Consider the following 22,959-nt stretch of genomic DNA (forward strand, 5'->3'; position numbering starts at 1 on the left):
CTCACCTTTTTTTATGATTTTGATAATTCAATGTGGCTTACTTTGTGTGGGGATGTCTTTTAGTGAATGATCGCTTATTATCGGCACCAATCAGTGTAATACATTTCGTTTGCTTTCAGAATAGAATCTGCATCTAAAATTTCACTTTTCACAAAACCGAGTCCGATAACTTTTAGGCGTAAATTACGTCCCAAAATTATACTCGCCAACAGACAATCCCGGTAGAGGAGCCTAGCTAAAAAATATCAATCATTAGTGATTATGGTGGTACTAACGGGAAAATCGCATTCAAATTTCAATATTTAAGATTTTTTATATAAATTTTAATGTACGTAATTTTCTTTCTTTAATTGACAACTCATTTAGTCAAAGAAAATTTTAATTTGATTCAGACTTGCATTTGAGTTCAAACAGTTTAAAACCCGAATAATATAAAATTAAATACTAATTTCAAAATAAAAAATAATAAATAGTAATACACAGCCACCATTAAACCGTTCTATCTGTCTGACATTACTGCAGCCTTAATCCTTTTCATATTCCCGCTGACAGTGTGTAGGTGTAAGATGATATATTAACATATGGCCACGTATACGAGCTTCACCTTTTTTTTTTTTTTTTTTGGTCGAACAGTGTAGGATAAATCGAACTTCTGGTTCCAACAACATTTCCAGCAGCACTAAAAGACTTCTACGTTTTGCCTGCGAGACGTTTTATCTATTACTGTCTTATAAGATACTAGCACTATATGACCATTTGTTAAAAGATGAGAAAACATCGCATTATACACAGGAGATGTTGCAATAAATTCACTGGATGTTTTGAGAGTTACCTAATTATAGTTTAACTCACTTGCCGGATTGAAGAGAAATTCTGCCCATCTTCGTTTTTAGTTTCTTCCAGAACTTTTAATTTCAAATCTTCATATGCATCACATCGCATCTTTTCAGGAAGGAAAGAACAAATCGAAGGAAAATTTCTATAAGCCCTTTCTATTTCAGTTGTTATGATTTACTTTTTTTCATTTTTATGATTTCATGCTCGCGAGTCATTCATTTTATATTAAACTCATAAGTTAATTTCTTTCCTCATGCGATTCAAATTAATAACGTCTGGAGAGGGAATTGAAGACATGCGCGAAGACATGCGACATTTAGGTATGGATAAAAATTGGGTTGTGTAAATGAGGGTGGAAAAAACCTCAAACTATTTTATTCTTAATTTTTTTAACGTAAATCTATACAATATGAAGAAGTTATTGTTTCTGATCTATTCTGTCATATCCTTTATATTGTAACGTAATATGAAAAGTAATAATTAATAAAGAAGAACAATAATATGTGAAGATTTGTTTTATACATTATCAAACATCCACAGCCACAAATTACCATTAAATGCAGCGAAAAGTCCTGTAAAAGGAAAAGTTGGTGATAACACATCACGTATGGCTCAATTGCAGCGAGGCAATTGCCATTATCGTAGTCTGATGTAACAGAAAAAGGCATCCGTTGATGAAAGCAATGACCATAACAGAATTATAAGTTTTTGAAAATTCTGAGTCAGTTTTTAGATTTTCATAGGCAGTATTAGCCTATTTAACATGGACGTTCAGGTATTCTTCTCGTTCTTTGGCTTCCTGACCATTTTTCTCACATGAAATTTGCGTCTTGAGGTGATAACTAACTTCACAGGTTCCACTACGTGGTTTTTGTAAAGCCAATATTGAAAAACTGGCAAAATATTTTACAATGCATACCAACGCTAAGAGGTGCCTTGTGCTTATCTTGATAAAGACTGTACATCAAGCTAATGCTTCGATCTGCACACAGATATGTCAAATACTTTTTCCTGGAGTAGTGACTTGACTGTGTAGGAGAACTGCGTATTTACTTGTACATGAGCCCATGCAATTTCCTGGTACTCCTCGCTGCATTTATTTGGGCGACTGTTACGTCTCCCTCGCTTATCCACCTTAAATAAAATGTTTAGCTTTTGATCTGTCACTGTGAATGTACGTCTGGTGTTTTGTTGCCTAATGAAACACAGAAACAAAATTGAGGACTTTCAAATCTTTCCTTTTGTTTCATTACATGAGATAGGCGTCCATTGCTTATACCGAAGATTGCCAGGCAAGCTTTCTGACAAATCTTAACGTATACTTCACCTACAGTAACCTTACAGATGTTGGCTGTCTGCCGCCTACTCCTCTCTGGATCATCAGTATACCTCCGCTTAACAGGATTCATATTCATACATGCAAATATATAAGAATTTTGGAGAGCATTGTACTTAGATTTCTGAAATCACGAAGCAACTTCTCCCGAATACCTGGAGGTACAATATTGGAGCATTTTCTCCCATAGGCTCAATCTGAACCTTGTGGTGTTGCCTTTCACACTACACCCTTATAATTAGTGTACTCTTAACCACTATCCGCTTGTTCTTCTCAACTTCTTTGCGCTGATTCTGTGGATTACGCTTCCTCTTCCGATAATACTCACCGATTTTTCGTCAACGTTTCCCATTTTTGCATCCGCCATGTGCACTACTGGTTATTGTGCTCTGTATTAATGTGCCAACTGAACACTTCAAACTCTCTGAACTAAGTTGATATAGTGACTAATATTAAATATTACAACAGGATTAAATTTCGTGTTTACACTTTTACTAATTTCAGTATAATCCAGCTCTGACCCCATGCTGTTTATCACAGGGCACAGTATTGGCTATCCGGCTATTCAGGTCTTCAGCGTGTTTCCGCTGGAAGGAAATCGGAGTGTAGCGGAAGGTTAGCCTGTTTTTGACATTACAGAAAACATATCTAGCGAAATGCAAGAAATTCTCTGCGTTGTATTACACTCCAATGTTATATTCAGGGGTGCCACAAACGTCAGTTTTGGTATTTCCTGCACCCAGAAACAGACGACAGCACTTATCTCTAGTTTCTTACTTTTTAGGGTTAAACCTTTTTCCACGCATGTCTTAAATTCAGACGAAGTCAGATTCTATCGAGTAAGAAGGCGATAACAGTAAGTTACTAAGGTCTAAAAGACGAGGAAGGATGCCCAGAAACTCTACCGTTAAGAGAATTTACCGCTAAAGGTAACGTTCCGGATTCTAATCCAAATCCAGTACCCAAGTTCGGATTCGAAACCCTATCTGACACACAAGTCTAATGTGTTATTAGATATCAAAATAGCACACACTCCACCAAAGAGCGTAAAACGTATTCGGCATGGGAAACATATGTAAAAATACGACCGGAAGGAGAAACAACGCACCCTGACCGATCTGTTTTACGATGCTGTCTGAACTGCATGGAGGAAGACTTTTGTACTGCCTTTCTCTGCTGGTGAGCTTGCCAAGCTTAGGAGGGTTAAAATGTCCATCTGATGCTGTCCGAGAAGGCAATGGAGTCATTGTGGAGACACATTTTCATTTTTGCTATGAATGTTTTCGTGTGTTTTTTTTTTTTTTTAGTGTTGGAATGAGGACATTCTCCGCAGAATTGGCGAGAACAGGAATACAGGGAAAACAGTGACAAATAGGACGATGGAACTTCTATTAGGACATCAGAGAATTACTTTTGTGACACTAGGTTGAGCTGTTGAGGGTAAGAACTATAGGGGAAAGAGCCAGGAACACATCCAGCACGTAACTGAGGCTGTAGGTTGAAAATGCTACTCTGAGATGGCACGGGAGAGGTATTTGGGGCTGGCCCTGTCAGACCAATTAGAAAGCTGACGACGAAAATAATAAAAGAAAAGGAAAAAAAGACAATCTCACATCACGTAAAATATATACCATAGGTCTTAGAACTACGCTTCCGGTATTTTTGCCATCATGAGAAGATGATATAATTGGAGAGATATATTTAGAAAAAAGTAATATTAACATCTTTGATATCGCCTGTTTCCTCATACATCTCTCACTTTATGATTTTTCTCTGCTGTAGGAAAGATAGTTCTTGAAGAACGTGGTTTCACTATCTAGTAAACGCACACCACTCTAACATGTAAACACCTAAATAGGGAACTTCTGCGTCGACGTCAGACGCAGTAGACAGCGTTACCATCAGTATCTTAACGTGGCCTGGGTATTTAGGGCGGCTCTGCCGAGCTATCGACCAGGCACTGACTGCACCCACAGTTTTTCAATCAGTGTCTCGATCGGAAACTTCGCAACGCACGACGCCATGCGGCACCAGCCAGCCCCGACAGAGGCAGCTGCCAATGCATGCATTCACCAAGACTTGGCCACTGCATCGAAGGCGACCAGGAACGTGGTATCGCTCATAGACATTCATTATGTCACTTTTTCTCTGAGTGAATCCGCTAAATACACAGCCGGGAAAAAATTAGTACACTGTTTTAGAGGTTTCCAATTCACCGAAGATCTATTGTTGCAACAGTACACAGACCACCCGGTCTTCAGGCCACAAGTGATCCATCAGGACCATCCGACTGCCGTGTCATCCTCCGCTTAAGATGCGGATAGGAGGGGCGTGTAGTCAGCACACCGTTCTCCCGGTCGTTACGATTGTATCTGTGACCGAGACCGCTACTATACGGTCGCGTAGCTCCTCAGTTGGCATCACGAGGCTGAATGCAGTCCGAAAAATGGCAACAGCGCATGGCGGCCCGGATGGTCACCCATCCAAGTGCCGGCAACGTCCGACAGCGCTTAACTTGGGTGATCTGACGGAAACCGGTATATCCAGTGTGGCAAGGCCGTTGCATATGGGGTACAGGAAATAATTACATTTACATATCAGTAGTACAAGTGGTTCTCAGGTACCAGGTATCGACCCATGCTGAAACGCTTATACAGTATTAGTATGGCTCTGGCATTCAGTCGATCGTACAGGTGGCGAATACTATCTTGGGGTACGTTACCCCATGCCTACTTTACCTGTTCACGTAGTTCTATAACAATTGTTGGTTGACGAGTCGCGCGAGTCATTTCTCTATTGGACACAGGTCCGGAGAACGTGCTGGTCAGGGATGGTGATGCACATCTTATTGACCACGTTGAGTTCTACGGACAGTGTGCAGGCGAGCATTATCCTATTGCAAGAAAGGAAAAAGAACGGGTCTAACCACATTCTCCACACAGTGCGCTCTGGTCAGCGTCCCCTCCAGAAACACCGAAGGGGAACGAGAGCTGTTGCTTTTGGCACCCCATACCATAAGGGTAGGATGGGACCAGTGCGTCTTGAATGATTTCACTCTTCGAGCTCTACGAGACAGCTAAGTCTACATCTTCTTTGCAAGGTACTACCACTTGCGTGCAGGTAGAATCAGCTTTCGTCACTGAAGACCACTGCGAGACACTCCATCTTCCAAGTGATCTTCTGATGACACCAGTGAGCAGTGCTCGTCTATGCTTTGGTGTGAGTGGAAGACGGGCTGGAGATTTGCTTCCCCGTAGTCCTACTCCTAATAACCTGTTCGCAGCTGTTCGTGGTGACACGACTGGTCTCACAAAGCCTCTCTCTGTGGCAGATGCACGATCGTCCACTGCTGTCCTTACAATACGACTATCCTGGCGTGCGCGTTCAGAACCTCGTTTACGGGTGTGAGAATGCTCACGTGACCACCAATAACAACATCGATACACAAATGATGCAGCACGTCCCCTTTGTGTGTTAATTCTCCGAAAGGACCATACTGCCACTTGGAAGCCTCTAATTTCACCCCATTCAAACTCCTTCAGTTGGCTGTAGGAAGCACGAGTGCGTCTCCGTTGCATAATTGCCTGCTTGCTTCACATGTTTGCACAATACTGAGACTTCTGGCTGTGAACATTCCCTATTAAAGTGTAGACACAGATGGGACTCTGGGTAGCTATACAAATACGCTATCAATTGGTGGACTACGCTGGAACCATTTGATGTAAGCGGTCGTATCACTACACTTGGCCAGTTCTCTGCATTTACAGTTCCAGTTGTCATCGGTTTCAGTTGCCTACAGTGATCAGCGGGGTCACGGATTTTTCCTGCCTCGAGATGACTGGGTGTTGTTGTGTCGTCTTCATCATCATCATTCATCCCCATTACGGTCGGAGGAAGGCAACGGCAAACCACTTCCATTAGGACCTTGCCTAGTAAGGCGGTGCGGGTCTCCCGCATCGTTCCCCTACGCTCTGTAAAGAAGCATGGGACCTCTCACAGTGATCAGACAGTTCTAATCTGCAGTCTTCAGTTGCCGACCAATTCCAGTAGTCGGATAGTTAACGCCAACAGTTGTAGGTTAGTCGATTTGGAAATCAAGTTGTTTATATATTGAAAGACAGAACTTAGACTCTCCAGCTGTAGTCCGCACTGAACTGCGATTACATTAGTTAGTAATTACCCACCGTGCAAGGTTAGACTAGGTTCTGAACTATAAATCAGTGCCATGCCTTCACACAAATCAAGAGGTGAGTATATTTTGATGTACATTACTTTAATAAAAAATTGGTCTTCTTTCTCATATGCTAACGTAGTTATTCTTTTTTAAATGTATCGCCCTGTGATATGACCTCGGTAAGCATGCAAGTGGGCCACTGTCCTATAGCCATGGAATTCTGAAGCTGTGTTTCACTTCCTGCTATATTTATGTTACGTACTTAAGTTATTGGTGAAGACAACATGAAGATAAACAGTCTTCAGTGCTTTACGAAACAGCATTTTATACACAGTATCTATTACCTGTCTTAATTCACGTTGACAGGGTGTAGCGCAAAAGAAGGTGGTATCATTTTGAGCAACAACTCCGAACACGTATCATGTAAACAAACATATCGAATTTTGTATTCCATTTTACCACCTATCTCCAGCCACGGAACAAATGTGTCAAGAATCAGCACTTATATGCGATGAGCTACATAAACAGTGTTTAGAGCCACTCAGTTTTTCCTATTCTGCTGATAGTGCACGTTCTATTCCCGGAGTCGCCTATAAAAGTGAGTAACACTGTGATTGTTGCAAAATTATTTAATTGGTAAAGTACTGAGAATGGTAGCTGCTTTTTATGCCGGTGACTGAGAATGCGTCGTGAACGATGAATCATTTATAGACTTACTACTTAGGGATCAAATCATTACGCCACGTACTGTGTAGTAATTGTTTTACAAACGCTTTAGTCATTAAATAAGTTCAGCTTTTTTATCACTTTTTCATTTAATTTTAGTATAAGACAAAATTCCATAAATATGTCATCCAAATTTATTGAACCTACGAAGAGACCTTTAAGGTATCTGGTTTTTAGAGACTGTACTTGTCATTTCGCAGCGGTGCGACACATGCTACTCTGCAAATAGTTACCGCCTAACATCAGAAGGATCCCAAGCAGCGAGAAAGATGGGAACGTCTTAGAATCATTTACGCCTTTATTATAATCTTTATTCCTAATTTTTTGCATATAATTTGCATGTTATAGCCTCGGAAGCTTTGTCCAAATACAAAGTTTCGCATCACCTCGGTTCCGAGAGTTGCGGAGCCTGTACAGAAAATTGGAATAGAGATCAACGTAAACATCATTTCTGCCCTTTTTATTGCTCATTAAAACCACACATTGCGTGATGTACCACTATAGAGCGAGACCTTCAGCTGTGGTGGTCCAGATTGCTGTACACACCGGTACCTCTAATAGCCAGTAGCACGTCCTCTTGTACTGATGCATGCCTGTATTCGTCTTGGCATACTATCCGTAAGTTCATCAAGGTACTGTTGGTCCAGATTCTCCCACTCTTCAACGGCCATTCGGCGTAGATTTCTCAGAGTGGTTGGTGGGTCAAGTCGTCCATAAACAGCCCTTTTCGATCTATCCCAGGTATTTTCATTAGGGTTCATGTCTGGAGAACATGCTGGCCACTCTAGTCGAGCGATGTCGTTATCCAGAAATAAGTCATTCACAAGATATGCACGACTTTGACGTCTAGTCATGGTTGAACTACAGACACCACGAGCCGTGTACTTCCTTCCTGGAGGAATGACTGGTACTGATTTGCTGTCGGACCCCCTTCGTCAAATAAGCGCTGCTCAAGCACGATTGTTTGGTGACATCTCTGAACAGTCTAAGGGACTGTGTCCGTGATACAATTTCCACAGTCAACGTCTATCTTCAGGAGTTCTGGGAACAGGGGTTTTGAAAAACTTTTTTTGATGTGTGTATTATGGAATATTAATGATCGAAAATAAGTGTAAACTCGGACAAAATCCGTACATAAAATGATATGAACTACTAAGTATCTGAGAAGAAATATTTTCCATCTAGTTCCTTCTTTCAGTGTCCATTCAGTGGCACCATGACAAAACTCAAGAATGTCTTTTTTTAAGAACCTGGATCCAATACAGATTTCAAAATTTTTGATTTGCGTTCTTCTCTTTATTTGTATGAGTTATGATTTTTTTTTTTCCTTATTGTGAAAGGTATTTTCCTTATCACATAATAATTGTGCACAGAGAGATTCCATTACTTGTTCTTACAGTTGAATTATTTTCTTTGATCTAATAACATCGTCTTCAAAGCAAGTCTGTGTTGAATATTCTGATGTTTGTGAACGTGATGTTTCCGTGTAGCAAAAATTATAGGAATGGTTTCTTCTGCCACTTCAGTTGTATTGTTAATGACGTTTCATAGACATTATGACTATTTTCCCTCCAGAGTCATTTATGATGGCGTTCACAAATCGATTTGGCACGAATGTAGCGAGCAACACTTTACATTACTGTATAGGCTTATGACGTTTTTCTGCAAATGATCATGTTCATTACTATTTAGCAGATATTGCTCCTCTAGAAAAAGATTCCGCATTAATTTCTCATTCAGATCTCCGGTATGGGACTGCCAAGGTGGATGTGGTCATGAGGAAGAGAGAGAATACTGACGGAACGATACGATTCCACGGGTCGGAGTGTAAAAGTTTGAATGTGATAGGAAAGCCTGAAAATATAGAAATGGATATGTAAACGATGAAACCAGATCAATTGGGAGTCAGTGAACTGGGATGGAAAGGAGATAAGGACTTTAGGTCGGATGAATGTGACGTCATCGGAAGAGGAACAGAAAATGGTGTAACAGGCGTAAGATGCGTTATAAATTGGAAGGTAGGCCGGAGGGTGAGTTACAGTGAACCGTTCAGAGATGCTGTTATTCTCAGCAGAGCAGTCCTACGTCAACAACAGTATCAGGTGTACGTGTCCACTTCACAAGGAGGAGGTAAAGGGGCAGAGAGCAGGTAATTCAGGATATAAAGGGAAACAAAAATCTAATAATCATGGAAGACTGCAAAGCGCTAGGAGGGCAAGAAAGAGATGAACGAGTTTCGGGAGAATGTTGGCTTGGTAGTGAGGATGAGAGAGGAGATAGACTAATTCTGTTCTTCAATAAATTTCAACTAGAAATAGCGAGTATTTTGTCCAAGAATTGCGAGAGGAGGAGGCATACATGGGGTAAATCTGGAGAGACGGGAAGATTCCAGCTGGATTACATCTTGGTCAGAGAGAGATTCCCAAATCCGACAGTGCATTGTAGGGCGTATCCAAGTGGAAATATAGGCTCGATCACAAATAACTAATTATGAAGAGTGGGATTCATTACGAAGAAAATCGCCCGGAATCATTTAATTGTAAAGAAGCGTGATACTGAGGTACTGACAAATGATGAAATGCGTTTGAAATTCACCAATGGTGCAGATATTACGGTAGTGATTACCCCAGTACGCATTTCTGCACAATAAGTACGGACATCTCTAGAAACGGTTAACATCTCTAAAAGCGACTATTACGGGAGTTGGACAGATAAACACAAAAATGTTCAGAACAAGGTGATAATGTTCATTTAAAGTTCTTTCTGACATCAGTTAATTTTATCGCTACACCAGGTGTTGCCAATCGTATAATTTGGCAGATATTATTGGGAGGCATTTACTGAAGTTGAATTTATTAGCTTTGTGAAGTTAGCTTGAAATTGTTTCCATTTTCGAATGTTTTAGATTTTACTCTCGGGGATTGGCCAATAAGAAAAGTTGAGCGGTGGTTCACCAAATGCCCTAAGTCACGACCGAACCCACAATTCCACATTACATTGTAGCAGCTGATACGTTAAATAGTCACGAGTACAATACAGGGCTGTTGCAGAAACCTAAATATTGACAAATGTAGTATCGTGTTTTGTTACTGCTGCAATTTACCACACTACATAAATTCGCTTTTGTAAAAACAATCTTTACTATTTGTATTAATTGAGTATGGGAATCACGAGTGCAGCCAGTGGCCACTTGGCGCTCTACGGTCACTGTGTACAACAAAACTGCACAGGACTGTGCCGACTGTATTTGAATGTGCTGCAATTTCCATCGTAAGCAATCACCAGTTGTAGTGAACGTCAGACTACAGCGAGGCTGCAGAGTTCTTAAGTCAAGAAATGCGCAATTGTGAGGGGGTGGGCCTGCAATCTCCGTACTGCCAGATTTATGTTGCACTTAGTTTCCCAAAATCACCCACGGCGAATGCCAGGAAGATGTCTTTTAAAACGAGTTGCTCGCTTTCCTTCCCCATCTTTGTCAAACCGAGTTTTCACCGAGTCTACAGTGATCCTCCCCAAACATTACACACTAATTTCTCTTTCTTCCCTAAATAGTAAAGCGTCGAAGAAAACTTCTTTCGCTGATTTGCAGTGAGTGTTTCACTTTGCGAAACATAAATTGAGGAAGACGCAAAAGTTTGGTGGTTTCAAATGGTTCAAATGGCTCTGAGCACTATGGGACTCAACTGCTGAGGTCATTAGTCCCCTAGAACTTAGAACTAGTTAAACCTAACTAACCTAAGGACATCACAAACATCCATGCCCGAGCCGGCCGAAGTGGCCGTGGGGTTAAAGGCGCTGCAGTCTGGAACCGCAAGACCGCTACGGTCGCAGGTTCGAATCCTGCCTCGGGCATGGATGTTTGTGATGTCCTTAGGTTAGTTAGGTTTAACTAGTTCTAAGTTCTAGGGGACTAATGACCTCAGCAGTTGAGTCCCATAGTGCTCAGAGCCATCCATGCCCGAGGCAGGATTCGAACCTGCGACCGTAGCGGTCTTGCGGTTCCAGACTGAAGCGCCTTTAACCGCACGGCCACTTCGGCCGGCTTGGTGGTTTCCAAAAGTCACTAATTTACTCATGGACTTCATAAAGTAAGTTAACGTGTCGACCCACGCTACAGGTGCGGGGCGTTGGCAGAAGGTGGTACATGTTCTGAGTTTTCTGCACGCACAGTTTTTCTGCGGCTAGGATAACGGTGCATCACAGTGCGCGATTGATGTGGCACGGCAGCTGCGAAAGTATTCCAAAGGTGAGGCACACGGGACGGTACGATTATTACGGAAAGACACATCTGAGTTTCACACAGACTAAAAGTGAAATTATGGTGGTCCATGTGCTAAATGCAGTGTTGCGTCCAGCCGTTGTGAAATAGTGCCAACAATTTGACCAAGGCCACACAAACATGGGTGATGCTATTCGGAAGTCTAGATATTGCACCATGCGGTTTTCATCTTTTCGGAAGACTGAAAGAAAATCTTGGGGGACAAGATTTTCCAACGATGAGGACGTTCACACAGAGGTTCTCAGATGGCTTCGCGACCAAAGAGCGGGTTTATTACGTGGAGGAAATGAACGATTTGTAGAACTAGGCCCTCCGGGTAGAACATTCCGTCCGCTGTTGCCAGAGATCTTGTTACTAGCTTGAAAAACGGTGTTATAGATCTCTGTCACTTTGAAGTGTTGTTCAGCAATCGGTAAAAGTACTTGGCTTTCCGTAATGACGCGTAACTTATTTTTTTTAGGCCCACCCTTTTATAAAAATAAATGTACAATAAGAGATGATTTCTGAACGTCTACCGCGAAATACGGTTTCGCTTCAATGAAAGTTTAAGTTTTTTATAATTGATAGGCATGAATATTTGTCTCACATTACTGTGTTGTGATATGGGCAAAAGCACTCTGGTTCGTATCTCAATAATTATCAGTGAGATAGCACATTAAGGGTGCAATCTTCCCCTCTGTGCTTCCTTCGGTTGTCAATGGAAGAATTTTGGACCCCCGTAAATCCGTTCTTGTGTTGACTTTCCACGCTGTCCCTAAAAAACTGGAACCGCAATGCGGGGTGGTTACTCTTAAATTTCACGCTGGATTTCCTTGGCACTTATTGTCCTTGTAACTTATGCTCCACACCTACTGACGTTTCTATCGACAGTTCCTGAAGCGCTGTCTTCCTTTGGTTTCCCTCGATTTCCTGATTCCTCGTCCCGCTCTGTCGCACACAGAACTACTGCAATTGCTCCACAGCACTGCAGCTGCCGCATCCCATACGTGTGACAACATGACGAGTAACTCATTGACATATTTTATACCACTTCATGATGTTCTCAGTGCATATAATGGCGAAGATGTTAACGGAGTATTCACGCCTGCGTCTGGCAATAAGTTTCAGAAGCCGGTAAGGTGAACATTGTACTTATTAGGCGATCTTGACGTAATAAGCTGTTACGAGAAGAATGCATCGCACTATATTTGGTTTATTTTGCTTTCACATTCGTACGTCACAGTCTGTGAGTATCGTTTACTGTAAAACCTTGTTATCTGACTTCAGAGAGTCCATAGCTACATTTTGTATTAGAACTGTCAATCATTTACAAACCATTGAGTTAGAACTGGAACCTACTATAATATGGTTTTTTTCCATACACATCTTGATAATCGTTTGTTTGCTTGTCAATATAGCTGTACAAGTGTTTCTAAATATAATAGATGTGTGTCCCTAGAGACGTCAACTCGATACATGTAAGAGACATTCTGGAAGTGTTGTCTGCTGTGTAGGAATTGCATTACGAAACACTGATGTTTACGACTGTGTCACGTGCTATACTGATCACCAATACATATGATCTGAATGAAACATAACTGTATTTAGTAGCCTGTCAACTTCTCGACTTCCACTGAAAAATGTTTTGTTGGATATAAATGAATGTAATTAGTTGTAATGCTCTAAATTTCGCATTTTCATCTTGTTGGAGCTTCAACAGTTTGTTTTTACAGTGTGTTTGGGATGTAAGTGCAGATACTTTAATTGTTGACTGAGGACAGTTTACTGAACAACAACTCATAAGTATTTAATTAATTTTCAGACCAATAATTAGAGCTTTTAAGAGTAATGCGTTTATAGGTTTGTTAGTACCTCCAAGTACATGTGGCAAGAACAAGCTATTAATGTTTATTTTCCCCAGAGCGGCAGGTTAGATGTTCAGATGTTGAACTGCGGTTGCATGGATGCAAAACGGTTTGTCGCTACTGACAGCTGTAGTCCACTTAGTGGTGCAGTTACGGTTTGCATTAAACATCAGGTAGTAGATTGTGTGAGGTGTTTGCGGGAACACTTCAATTTAAAAAATGTTCAAATGTGTGTGAATTCCTAAGGGACAAAACTACTTAGGTCATCCGTCCCTAGAATTACAGACTACTTAAAGTAACTTAAACTAACTTATGCTAAGAGCAAAACACACACCCATACCCAAGGGAGGATTTGAACTTCCCGCGGGAGGGGCCGTGCAGTCCGTGACATGATGCCTCAAACCGTACGGCCACTACGCCTGGCGGGGAAAACTTTTATACGCAAAAAAGAAATAATTAAAGCATTGAAGTTAGTACATATTAAGGTACCTGTCATCACAAAATGTGCACTTTTGCCCCTAACACCCGTATGCGGTAACCACAACCGAGACACTGTACGGCAAAAGTATCTCATTCATGGTGAACTGTTCCCAAAAAGGGCTTGAAATTTTTCTTATATTACTTGAGTTAATGAGAAGTAGCTTTAAATCCAATACCTTACAAAGGGATTGTGAGGATCTTTCGTTTACTGTACATTTTTAATTTTATGAGAGATACCAAAACTCCTTTGATTAACAGACTTTTATTTTATAAGATGTGGCACACGATTATCAACAACAATAATCAAATAAATTACAGTTCTTTGGTGGTATCACATGAGACACAGCCTTGTGAGTTCTTTAGAGCTATCACAGTGCAGCGCCAGAGGCGTCCCGGTGTTCATGCGGAGACCCTCTTCAGCTCCTCGCCGTACTTCTGCCTGTAGGTGCCGGTGGGGTCGTACTTGTTCTCCAGCGGCGTCCACAGGTCGGGCTTCTCCTTGATGAGGAACCTGATCACTTTCTCCGCTCCGGCCTTCTGCTTCTCGTTGCACTTGGCACAGTCGTCGGTCAGCGCATCAGGAATGGCGGCTGTTAACAGACATGGAATACAATCAAAAAAATAACGACCAGCAAACCACTATGAAATGAAATGATTTGTGAGAATCTATATCTGATGTACAGTACAGCGGAGCTTATAACGTTTAACTTATGACACGATGGGACTACTGATTAGTTAGGACATAGTTCACTGCGAGTATAGTCCTCATTATCGTAATCTAGCTGTAATTAACCAAAGAGTGTGCTGCTGAATAAATATTAAATCCCCTAACAATCAACTCAATAGTAACAATATTAGATAAGTCACGTTTAATAAAAATCAGTGTTGTTGTTTTAGGCGTGTTGTCTTGGCTGCTTTCTTCAAACAACAAACCGGAAATATTCAGCCTTTGAGTCACTAACGAATATTACGGGAAACCGGTAAATGTGGATGTCTTGCTGATACAGAGGATGTCCAATTAATCACGTTATTATTTAAAAACACCAAAACCTGGAAACTTTAAGAAACAGAGAATCGTCGTTTGTTACAACTCGTTTAGCAGCTGCTAAGGTTTTTCCTGTGCCTTTTGTAGCAAATCTTATTTGGAGTGCATAAAAATGGCAATGTACCAGTAGAAAGCTCAATGTGTCATGTGGCAGGCAGAATACGAAAGTACTGCGAAATTTAACTATCGGTATGAACATGTAAAGGCGCCACAGGTAAAAACAAGCGTAATGAGGTAGTTCAAAACCTTTACAGGGATAGTCAGTGTCGGAGACTTTCCTCAGTGCCTCAAGCGGCTGTTGACAGACTGCAAGCTGCAGATGTACATCTTCCAACATGACGGGGGTAAACCAAAACATGGGGTTTGAACGTGTGGAATGTACTGAATGCCGGATGCGCTGAATGACACATTTCCTGAGAGGTGGGTGGGTCGTGATGATCCCCCTGCATCCCCCCATGCTCTCCTCACGTCCTGCAATTATGCTTCATTTTGTAGGGCTGTGTTAAGGATCGCGTGTAAACATCATTCAATAATACTGCTACGCTTGGTGCACTATTCAATGAGAGAAACAGAACTGTTGGTGCTGCAATATTCGCCCACGCAGGGGCTGGCCTATAACATTGCCTAGATACTCTACGAGCGCACAAACTGAAATTGTGGCATGAAAAATAGTTTGAGACCTGATAACGTTCTATAACAAACCACGATCCTCTAACACTGATACTTTCTAGTTATTATTTTTTTAAAGTTAGTGGCTCTTCATTAACATCCAGTAGATTATTAATTACCATGGCAATGGAAGCGTCTGTAAGCGGTAATTGCTAGTGTCAGGTAATATTTAGACCATCTGCAGTAATCAATTGAATATAATGTACCTCTTGCGAATCTAAGCGGTCAAATAAGGTGTAATTTTGATAATAAGTCGTTTTGAGTTTCCAGTTGAGAGGCTGCGTAATTGGAAGTCAATGAAATAGAAAAGTGTTTTTCCATTACTGGAGCTAGAAGTTGTGATTCCAAGTAAGAACTCGATGTAGATTGTGGGAGTTCTAGATAATAGAATTTATTTTTCGTGATATCTTGTATTTACAGATAATTTGTTACAAAATAACATGTCCAGGGAAACTTTTTAATCTGGGGCAAAAACGCATGCAGGCCAAGAAATAGTCACGTTATCATATTCAAGAATTAAGGAAAAAATAAATGTGAAGGAAACGGCACAAAATGAAGAGCAACATTGAGAAATGCTGATGCTACTGGCATGCTGCATAGGAAGCAGGATCTTAAAGATCAGACTACATGGAAGCAGTGCGTAGACAGCGCTGAAGTGAGAATTCATAGAGCACTGAAAGCGGTGTACACTACTAATATCTTCTCTAATGGGTCTAAACAAGAAAGATTTTAGCAAGCAAAGCTGAATGCAAATAACGTTAACACTAAGGTTACCCGTTTCCTTCGATGAAACGAGAAATGTAAGCAATTAAATCTCATGGCTGTCAGTCAGGAGAAAGATGAACCTGACACCTCACGAATTTTGGAGCAAGAGGTGATAAGAAATGCGAGAGGTTGTATGAGATACATTCTTAAACTTACTGAAACATATTCATAGAGGCGAAAGGAATTTAGAGGAGAAGTAGAAAGGTTAAGGCCATGCACTAATTGTCATACATTTTGAGTGGAAGAACTACACTCACCCTTGAGCTCCTTCCCGTCGGGGGTGCAGGAAGCGTCGCTGTCAGAGAGGAGGCACTCGTGGTACTTCTTGAGCAGGCGGTCGTTATGCAGCACGTCGTCCAGGTCGATATTGTCGTACTTGGTGGTGTACGCGGCAGCAGCCGCCACAAGGCACGCCAAAAACAAGGCGAGAGTACTCTTCTGCATCGCGGCTGTTGGGTAAGGTTATCGACTGTGGCTGTCCAGTGATGTGCCTACCACAGCTACAGCGGTGTAATATATACCACCTGCCAGCGCGTGACGTCACACGGGATAGGCAGTAGCGGCGACCTCGAGTGGTCCACGCACGTGCTCCTTTCTCAGCGCCGGTAGCATGTTTGGCAGGCAGCTGCTTCACTTCTCAGAAACTCCGTCACCGTGACGACTTACTGGGAATTTCTTCACCTCCTCCGCTGGATAATAACGCACTGGTAGACTTCCTGTTTTTGAGTTTCTTGCTGACAACATATGAATCACAACAGACCAGACAGTGGAAAATCGTTGTCTGGGGAATACAGCAGAACTTGTACTGCAAGAGATACGTAATTGACAGCCACAACACTTCTAGTGTCGATATAGTGCACTAAAAAGTCATAAAGAAGTACAGAATGACTGCGTGCGTCACACAGCGTATCTAATATTGTAATTCATGTTTACGAGATCTTAATTTTCATCTGAAACACGTTAGGCAACATGTCGAAGTCCAAAATGAAACTATGTCAGACAGAAATTACATGGAGGTGACCTAATTACTGAAATATATAGTAAATTAAGCTTTTCTGGTTGTTAAAATGAAATTTCTCTTCATTAACTACGTTGTGCTCTATGTACTTTCACTCCTTGTTTTCATTTCTATGCAGGAATTAGTACAGTACGAGGTGTAACAGGCACAGGTGCAGATATTTCTATTGGTCACTGAGGACGGTGTGTTGAAAGACATTACATCAGTATTTACGCTATTTACAGACAAATAATTATAGCTATTACAAGTGATAGATTCTTTTCTTCTGTAGCACCTCCAGATACGTATGGCAGGGGCAACCCGTTAATATTTATTTTTCCCTGGAAAACTGGTCAGGAGTAGAAATGCGGAAGCAAAACAGTTAGTCTATACTTAGAAGCAGAGTCCTCTTGGTGATACATTACAGCATGCATGAAACATCATGTACCGGTACAGCCCAGGGCCGGACACCGTCTCAAATATACTTACGGTGACCTCAACGAATGTGACGAAAAGAGTGTATATTTTAACACCTAACTTTACTGAAATTTATGTCCGGCAAGAGCGTGAATAGAGCACTTATTTGGCGGAGCGGACACAAGAAAGAATGATGATAATATGGGGGACCGGAATCTATACTTTCGCAAAATAGATCTCCGAGCTCTGATTATTTAACAGCACGCGACTCACCGCCTTGTTAGTATAGGATTGCGTGGGGCGCTTTTAGAATCTGTTAAAACTGGCGTCTACGTAGAGCGTTCATAGAGACAAATACGTAAACGTAACCTCAAGGATTATATTTCGTGTTATCATATTAGAATATTGCTGCTGAATATCTTTACCGTAGCGAAATTCATTAAAATAAACCTTTGAATTATAGAAAGTTTTACCTTTTTCAAACGAAATAATCTTTGTTTTGCCAAAAAGCGGCCAATGTCTATACTGAACTGAAAGTTTTTAGTTTTTACTTTAATTGAGAATAAATTTATTTATGCAGTTCCTCTTCTTTACTAATTATGATGCGAGTCTTTTAAAGCGTCCGTTGATGAGGGAACTCAATCATATTATAATGAAATTATTCCTACGCAAGATCGCTGCGAAGAATGGTCGATTGTTCGGCCGTTTTTATTGTTTATCCAGCGTACTGAAAACTTTGAAAATAAACCCTATTTTTACTTCTGCGTTAACGTCACTATATACACGAAAGAAAAAGGCACAATCAGCATCAATTGCAATGATGATGATGAAGTCCCATACTAACTGACAGAGCGTAGGGGAACGATGCAGGAGACCCGCACAGCCGTACTAGGCAAGGTCGTATTGGAGGTGGTTTGCCATTGTTTTCCTCCGACCGTAATGGGGATGATTGATGATGATGATGAAGACAACACAACAACACCCAGTCATCTAGAGGCAGGTGAAAAGCTCTGACCCCACAGGGAATCGAACCCGGGATCCCGTGCTCTTTTTTTTATTGTTCTCATTTCGTTCGATATTGTTCGTTGCATTTGGTTCAAAAAATGGTTCAAATGGCTCTGAGCACTAGGGGACTTAACATCTATGGTCATCAGTCCCCTAGAACTTAGAACGACTTAAACCTAACTAACCTAAGGACAGCACACTACACCCAGCCATCACGAGGCAGAGAAAATCCCTGACCCCGCCGGCAATCGAACCCGGGAACCCGGGCGTGGGAAGCGAGAACGCTACCGCACGACCACGAGCTGCGGGCTTTAAAATTCACAACTTAGCAACTTGAAATGGCCTCCGTAGCGTGCGCTTACTTCAAGACTAGAACAGAGAGTGTGTGTAATATCGCTGGTCTTTTTGGTGTCTTGCACCAGAGAGTAAAAGAACAATTACATAGCTACGTAGATTGTATACAGTTATCTTATAGGATCGTTCGCTTTTTTTATTATTTCGTTTCGTTCAAAATGACCTTTCTGACAGTTAATTAAATACACGCATATTTTCAGAGCCCCCGCGTGATATTTTCAATAATTTAAAGTTTTACTATCTTCATTATACTTCGTTTTGTGTCCGACTTGTCGTTGCACGATTCAATATTTTGTACATCGTATCATTACAAGTGCCTCCTGGTATGAATGGGCCAAAAACACCAGCGGTTTGCGAACAGTCATACCACCTTTATAATAATAACACATGTTACTTCTCACACGTATGCTTTTTACATACATACACACACACACACACACACACACACACATATATATATATATATATATATATATATATATATATATAATGGTTCGTAATTGACAATCATTTTTTTACAAATAACCTTTTCTTTTTTACAACGTTACCACTATCTCTACTATGGGCATTGCTCTATCTTCCGCCCTTACATTATGCGACGAGTGAAAAGAGCTTGGTATGACTGATTAATCCCGCTAAACAATAACTTTACTCCCCTGTTTAGGTTACAGGCAACGGGAAAAAAATGGGGTTAGAAGAACCCCGCCCGGAGTCTCCAAACTGTTTACTCCCGCTACTATCAGTTATTGATCGTGAATGATGTTATCATTCGATCAAGTTGATCTGCAGACGATCATTTTTACAGAAAACAGTTTTACACAATATTTACAGGTTGCCTGTTTATATCATTTTATCGGGCATACAATATGAAAATATGCAATTGATGGTTAATTTTACTAAGTTCGTTCACATTTCTAGCGCATCAACTTTCAATGTACGTCCACTTTACATATGTGACATACTATTTAGGGGATACATATAGCCGCACAGATTGGCCGAACGGTTCTAGGCGCTACAGTCTGGAACCGCTCGACTGCTACGGTCTAAGGTTCGAATCCTGCCTCGGGCATGGATGTGTGTGATGTTCTTAGGTTAGTTAGGTTTAAGTAGTTCTGTTCTAAGTTCTAGGGGACTGATGACCTCAGAAGTTAAGTCCCATAGTGCTCAGAGCCATTTGATACATATAGCACGAAAACATTTTCGTTCGTGTCTCTCGCAGTCAGTACTGCAGAATATATAAATAATTTGTGGTTATGGGTTTTCACCGCGCGCTGAGCGGCTGTTGAACGGCATCCCGCCACCCCGTAGCAAGCATGTAACAAGTCTACCCGTTTCAGCTTTCTCATCATGAAGGTATATACGCATATAAGCTGAAAAGTTGTTTTGGCTAGTTCACAGTCACTCATCAGCCACACGTGTCATGTCACATTCTTGTATGTGTATGTACTTTGTCTTGGATGTCACTAGTCCAGCACTTTACAACATTTAGGATTAGGCCTCTACCATCTCACTGTTTAATAAAATGCACAGGTCATAGCTTGTCAACACCACCCGTCACACACGCACTACACTTTCACTTCCTAGAGCTTCATACAATCGTCGTGTTCAGTTTGATTTTCTGTTTTCTGTTGGTCCAACTGTCCCTTCAAGCGTTAAGATGTTTCGTGTATTCACGTTACTCACTGCCGTATGCGGATTCCGCTGTTTGTCAGTACATCTAATACCTTCAGGCATGTGATATTTCAACTATTTTGTACACCGCATATAACTATTTTGGACGTGAAATTCCACATTGGTGCTTAGACATTTCCACACGCTTCGGACTTTGGCCAAAAATTTACATACTATTTACAGATACATAGTCTTTTCTGTGTATTACAGTTATTCCTTGCTGTGGCTGTGGTCACCGCTTTTTCCACCTACACAGTTCGTGGATTTGTCTTTTGTTTGTTAAAAGGTTTTGACCTTTTACTGTCGCTAATTATGCAGCATACATGGTACATCCCTGACAATAAAAGTCGTTATATTTCGATAGCATTCATGTGGCCAGTGTTCCCTCGTGCAGAAAGTTCGACCAATTGGTCACCTGCACTTTTCAGTTCAGTATATTTTACAATTGTAGTTGCTCTCAACACTGATTCATCCTCTAGTGTTTACTTGGCTTTCTGACAACAGGACCTAAGCACATTTCTCCCAAGTATCTAACGTATGAAGGATTTATACCTTCTACCGTGATAGAAGTTTAATTTAAATACTTATGTTTCACAATTCTGTTATTATGATTATTCTAAAATTCTTTGATATTGGTTTATGATTTGAAGGTGCACATTAGCCATCTAGGGATCATGCAAATTGCCTATAGTTCCTTACTCATATTGTGATTTTACAAAATTTACACTAATTAAGCGCACTGTCCTCCTCAGTAATTCACATTTTGTTGCTATTGTTCATATGCTCTCATGTATTCATGCAGACACCCTGCTTTCCTACACAGACACATAAACGTTCATACACACAAACATTTCGACACATGTTTGCCACGTACACACAAGAAAAATACAAGAATGAACATAAGACTATTGAAACAACCTTACACTACCGTTTCTCAGGCCGGGTTCTTCTAGGCATAATGATTCTGTTTATGTCTAGGGCATCCAGCACTAACCGCATACTTCCACCTGCTTTCGCGACTGCAAGCAGAGGGCTGCTACGTGACGACAACAAATGTTCTGCCCGCATCTCGTGGTCGTGTGGTAGCGTTCTCGCTTCCCACGCCCGGGTTCCCGGGTTCGATTCCCGGCGGGGTCAGGGATTTTCTCTGCCTCGTGATGGCTGGGTGTTGTGTGATGTCCTTAGGTTAGTTAGGTTTAAGTAGTTCTAGGGGACTGATGACCATAGATGTTAAGTCCCATAGTGCTCAGAGCCATTTGAACAAATGTTCTGTTATCTGCCATTCAAGCATGTGTTGAATTTTTTTAGATACGGCTTGCTTTTTAGCCCATGGTACCGAATACGTGGGGCGACAAAACGTATTATGCGGTTTAATTTGTATGTCATAAGTGTATCCACTTATTATACCAGGTTTCTCGGAGAACACCTCGTTGTGTTTGTTTAGCAGGTGAGTCAGTTCATTCTTCTGGTTACGGTCGAGGTAACTCTATTCCGACACCTTTACTTCAATACCTTGTCTTATTTCTTTTGATTCAGATTCGGTACCGTGGACTGCCTTATTGTAAGTCCCCTTTTAGCAGTCATTTGCTGCATGCTGCACTTTTGGGTCACAGATATCCAACTGAACCTGCCTACGGTAGTTATTATATATGGCAGCAGTATTTATCAGTTCTAGTTCAATAACCGTATTGTGGTTTTTTAAGGTTCATGTCACACGAGAGAGGTCTACCTTTGCGTTCCCCTCACGCAACGTATCCAAACCCAGGATACAGGATACCGCTAAGTTCCTAACGACCAAGAATGAGCATTTCATCACTTCTTTGCCTATGTCTAGGACGTCCTGTACCTGATTTTTAATTATCCGCACCCAATTTTGCAGTTTTGCACTGGTAAAATTGGCAGCGTCTTAACCTGGTGCACGCATTTACAAAATTCATGATCCATAACTGAAGCACTTGCTCCTGTATCAATAATGAGAGTTACGGGCATTCCGTTTATCTGAGCCTTAAAAGCAGCTTGTACTAACTCAGCCTTTTGTTGCTGTGTCTGTCCCGGTTTCGCAATTAATTCCTCCCTGAGTGTTTCACCATCATTGTATCAACATGAATGCTTGCACGCTTTGCCGGCCTTCTTCCTGTGCCATACAGACTCTATGTGGAAGAACTACATAGGTCGGCTGGGGTTTACCGCCCCCGATCATTCGGGTGGCGGCTCTTCATACATTTCCACAATGCGTACTGTTTCATTTTATTGCTGTTTGGGGCACAAATTACTTTTGTGGTGTCCAATGCTGCTGCGTAGGTGGCAGCGGCATTGGTATAACGTCTATGTCATTCACTGGCACGTTCCGGCCGTCGGAA

The 22,959-nt window shown here is 41.4% G+C and overlaps 2 protein-coding genes across 3 annotated transcripts in view; both read right to left on the reverse strand.

Annotated features, from left to right (window-relative positions):
* Positions 1 to 22,959, reverse strand: part of LOC126263723 (allergen Tha p 1-like) — a 201,073-nt gene that overhangs the window by 31,673 nt on the left and 146,441 nt on the right. The window lies entirely within an intron of this gene.
* On the reverse strand, positions 13,923 to 16,617 carry LOC126263724 (allergen Tha p 1-like). The gene is made up of 2 exons (XM_049960881.1): positions 16,413 to 16,617; positions 13,923 to 14,266 (listed from the first exon to the last, which is right to left on the reverse strand). Exons 1-2 carry the CDS (start codon positions 16,597 to 16,599, stop codon positions 14,076 to 14,078), a joined length of 378 nt encoding a protein of 125 aa, XP_049816838.1. The 5' UTR covers positions 16,600 to 16,617; the 3' UTR covers positions 13,923 to 14,075.

The sequence above is a fragment of the Schistocerca nitens genome, chromosome 6 (assembly GCF_023898315.1).
Source record: "Schistocerca nitens isolate TAMUIC-IGC-003100 chromosome 6, iqSchNite1.1, whole genome shotgun sequence".
In the NCBI taxonomy this organism is placed as follows: domain Eukaryota; kingdom Metazoa; phylum Arthropoda; class Insecta; order Orthoptera; family Acrididae; genus Schistocerca; species Schistocerca nitens.

Excerpts from the sequence above, each read along its gene's own strand:
- LOC126263724 (XM_049960881.1), bottom strand. The coding sequence starts at position 16,599 with ATGCAGAAGAGTACTCTCGCCTTGTTTTTGGCGTGCCTTGTGGCGGCT. Across the intron at positions 14,267-16,412 it reads CGACGGGAAGGAGCTCAAGG|CCGCCATTCCTGATGCGCTG; the intron begins GTGAGTGTAGTT and ends GTCTGTTAACAG.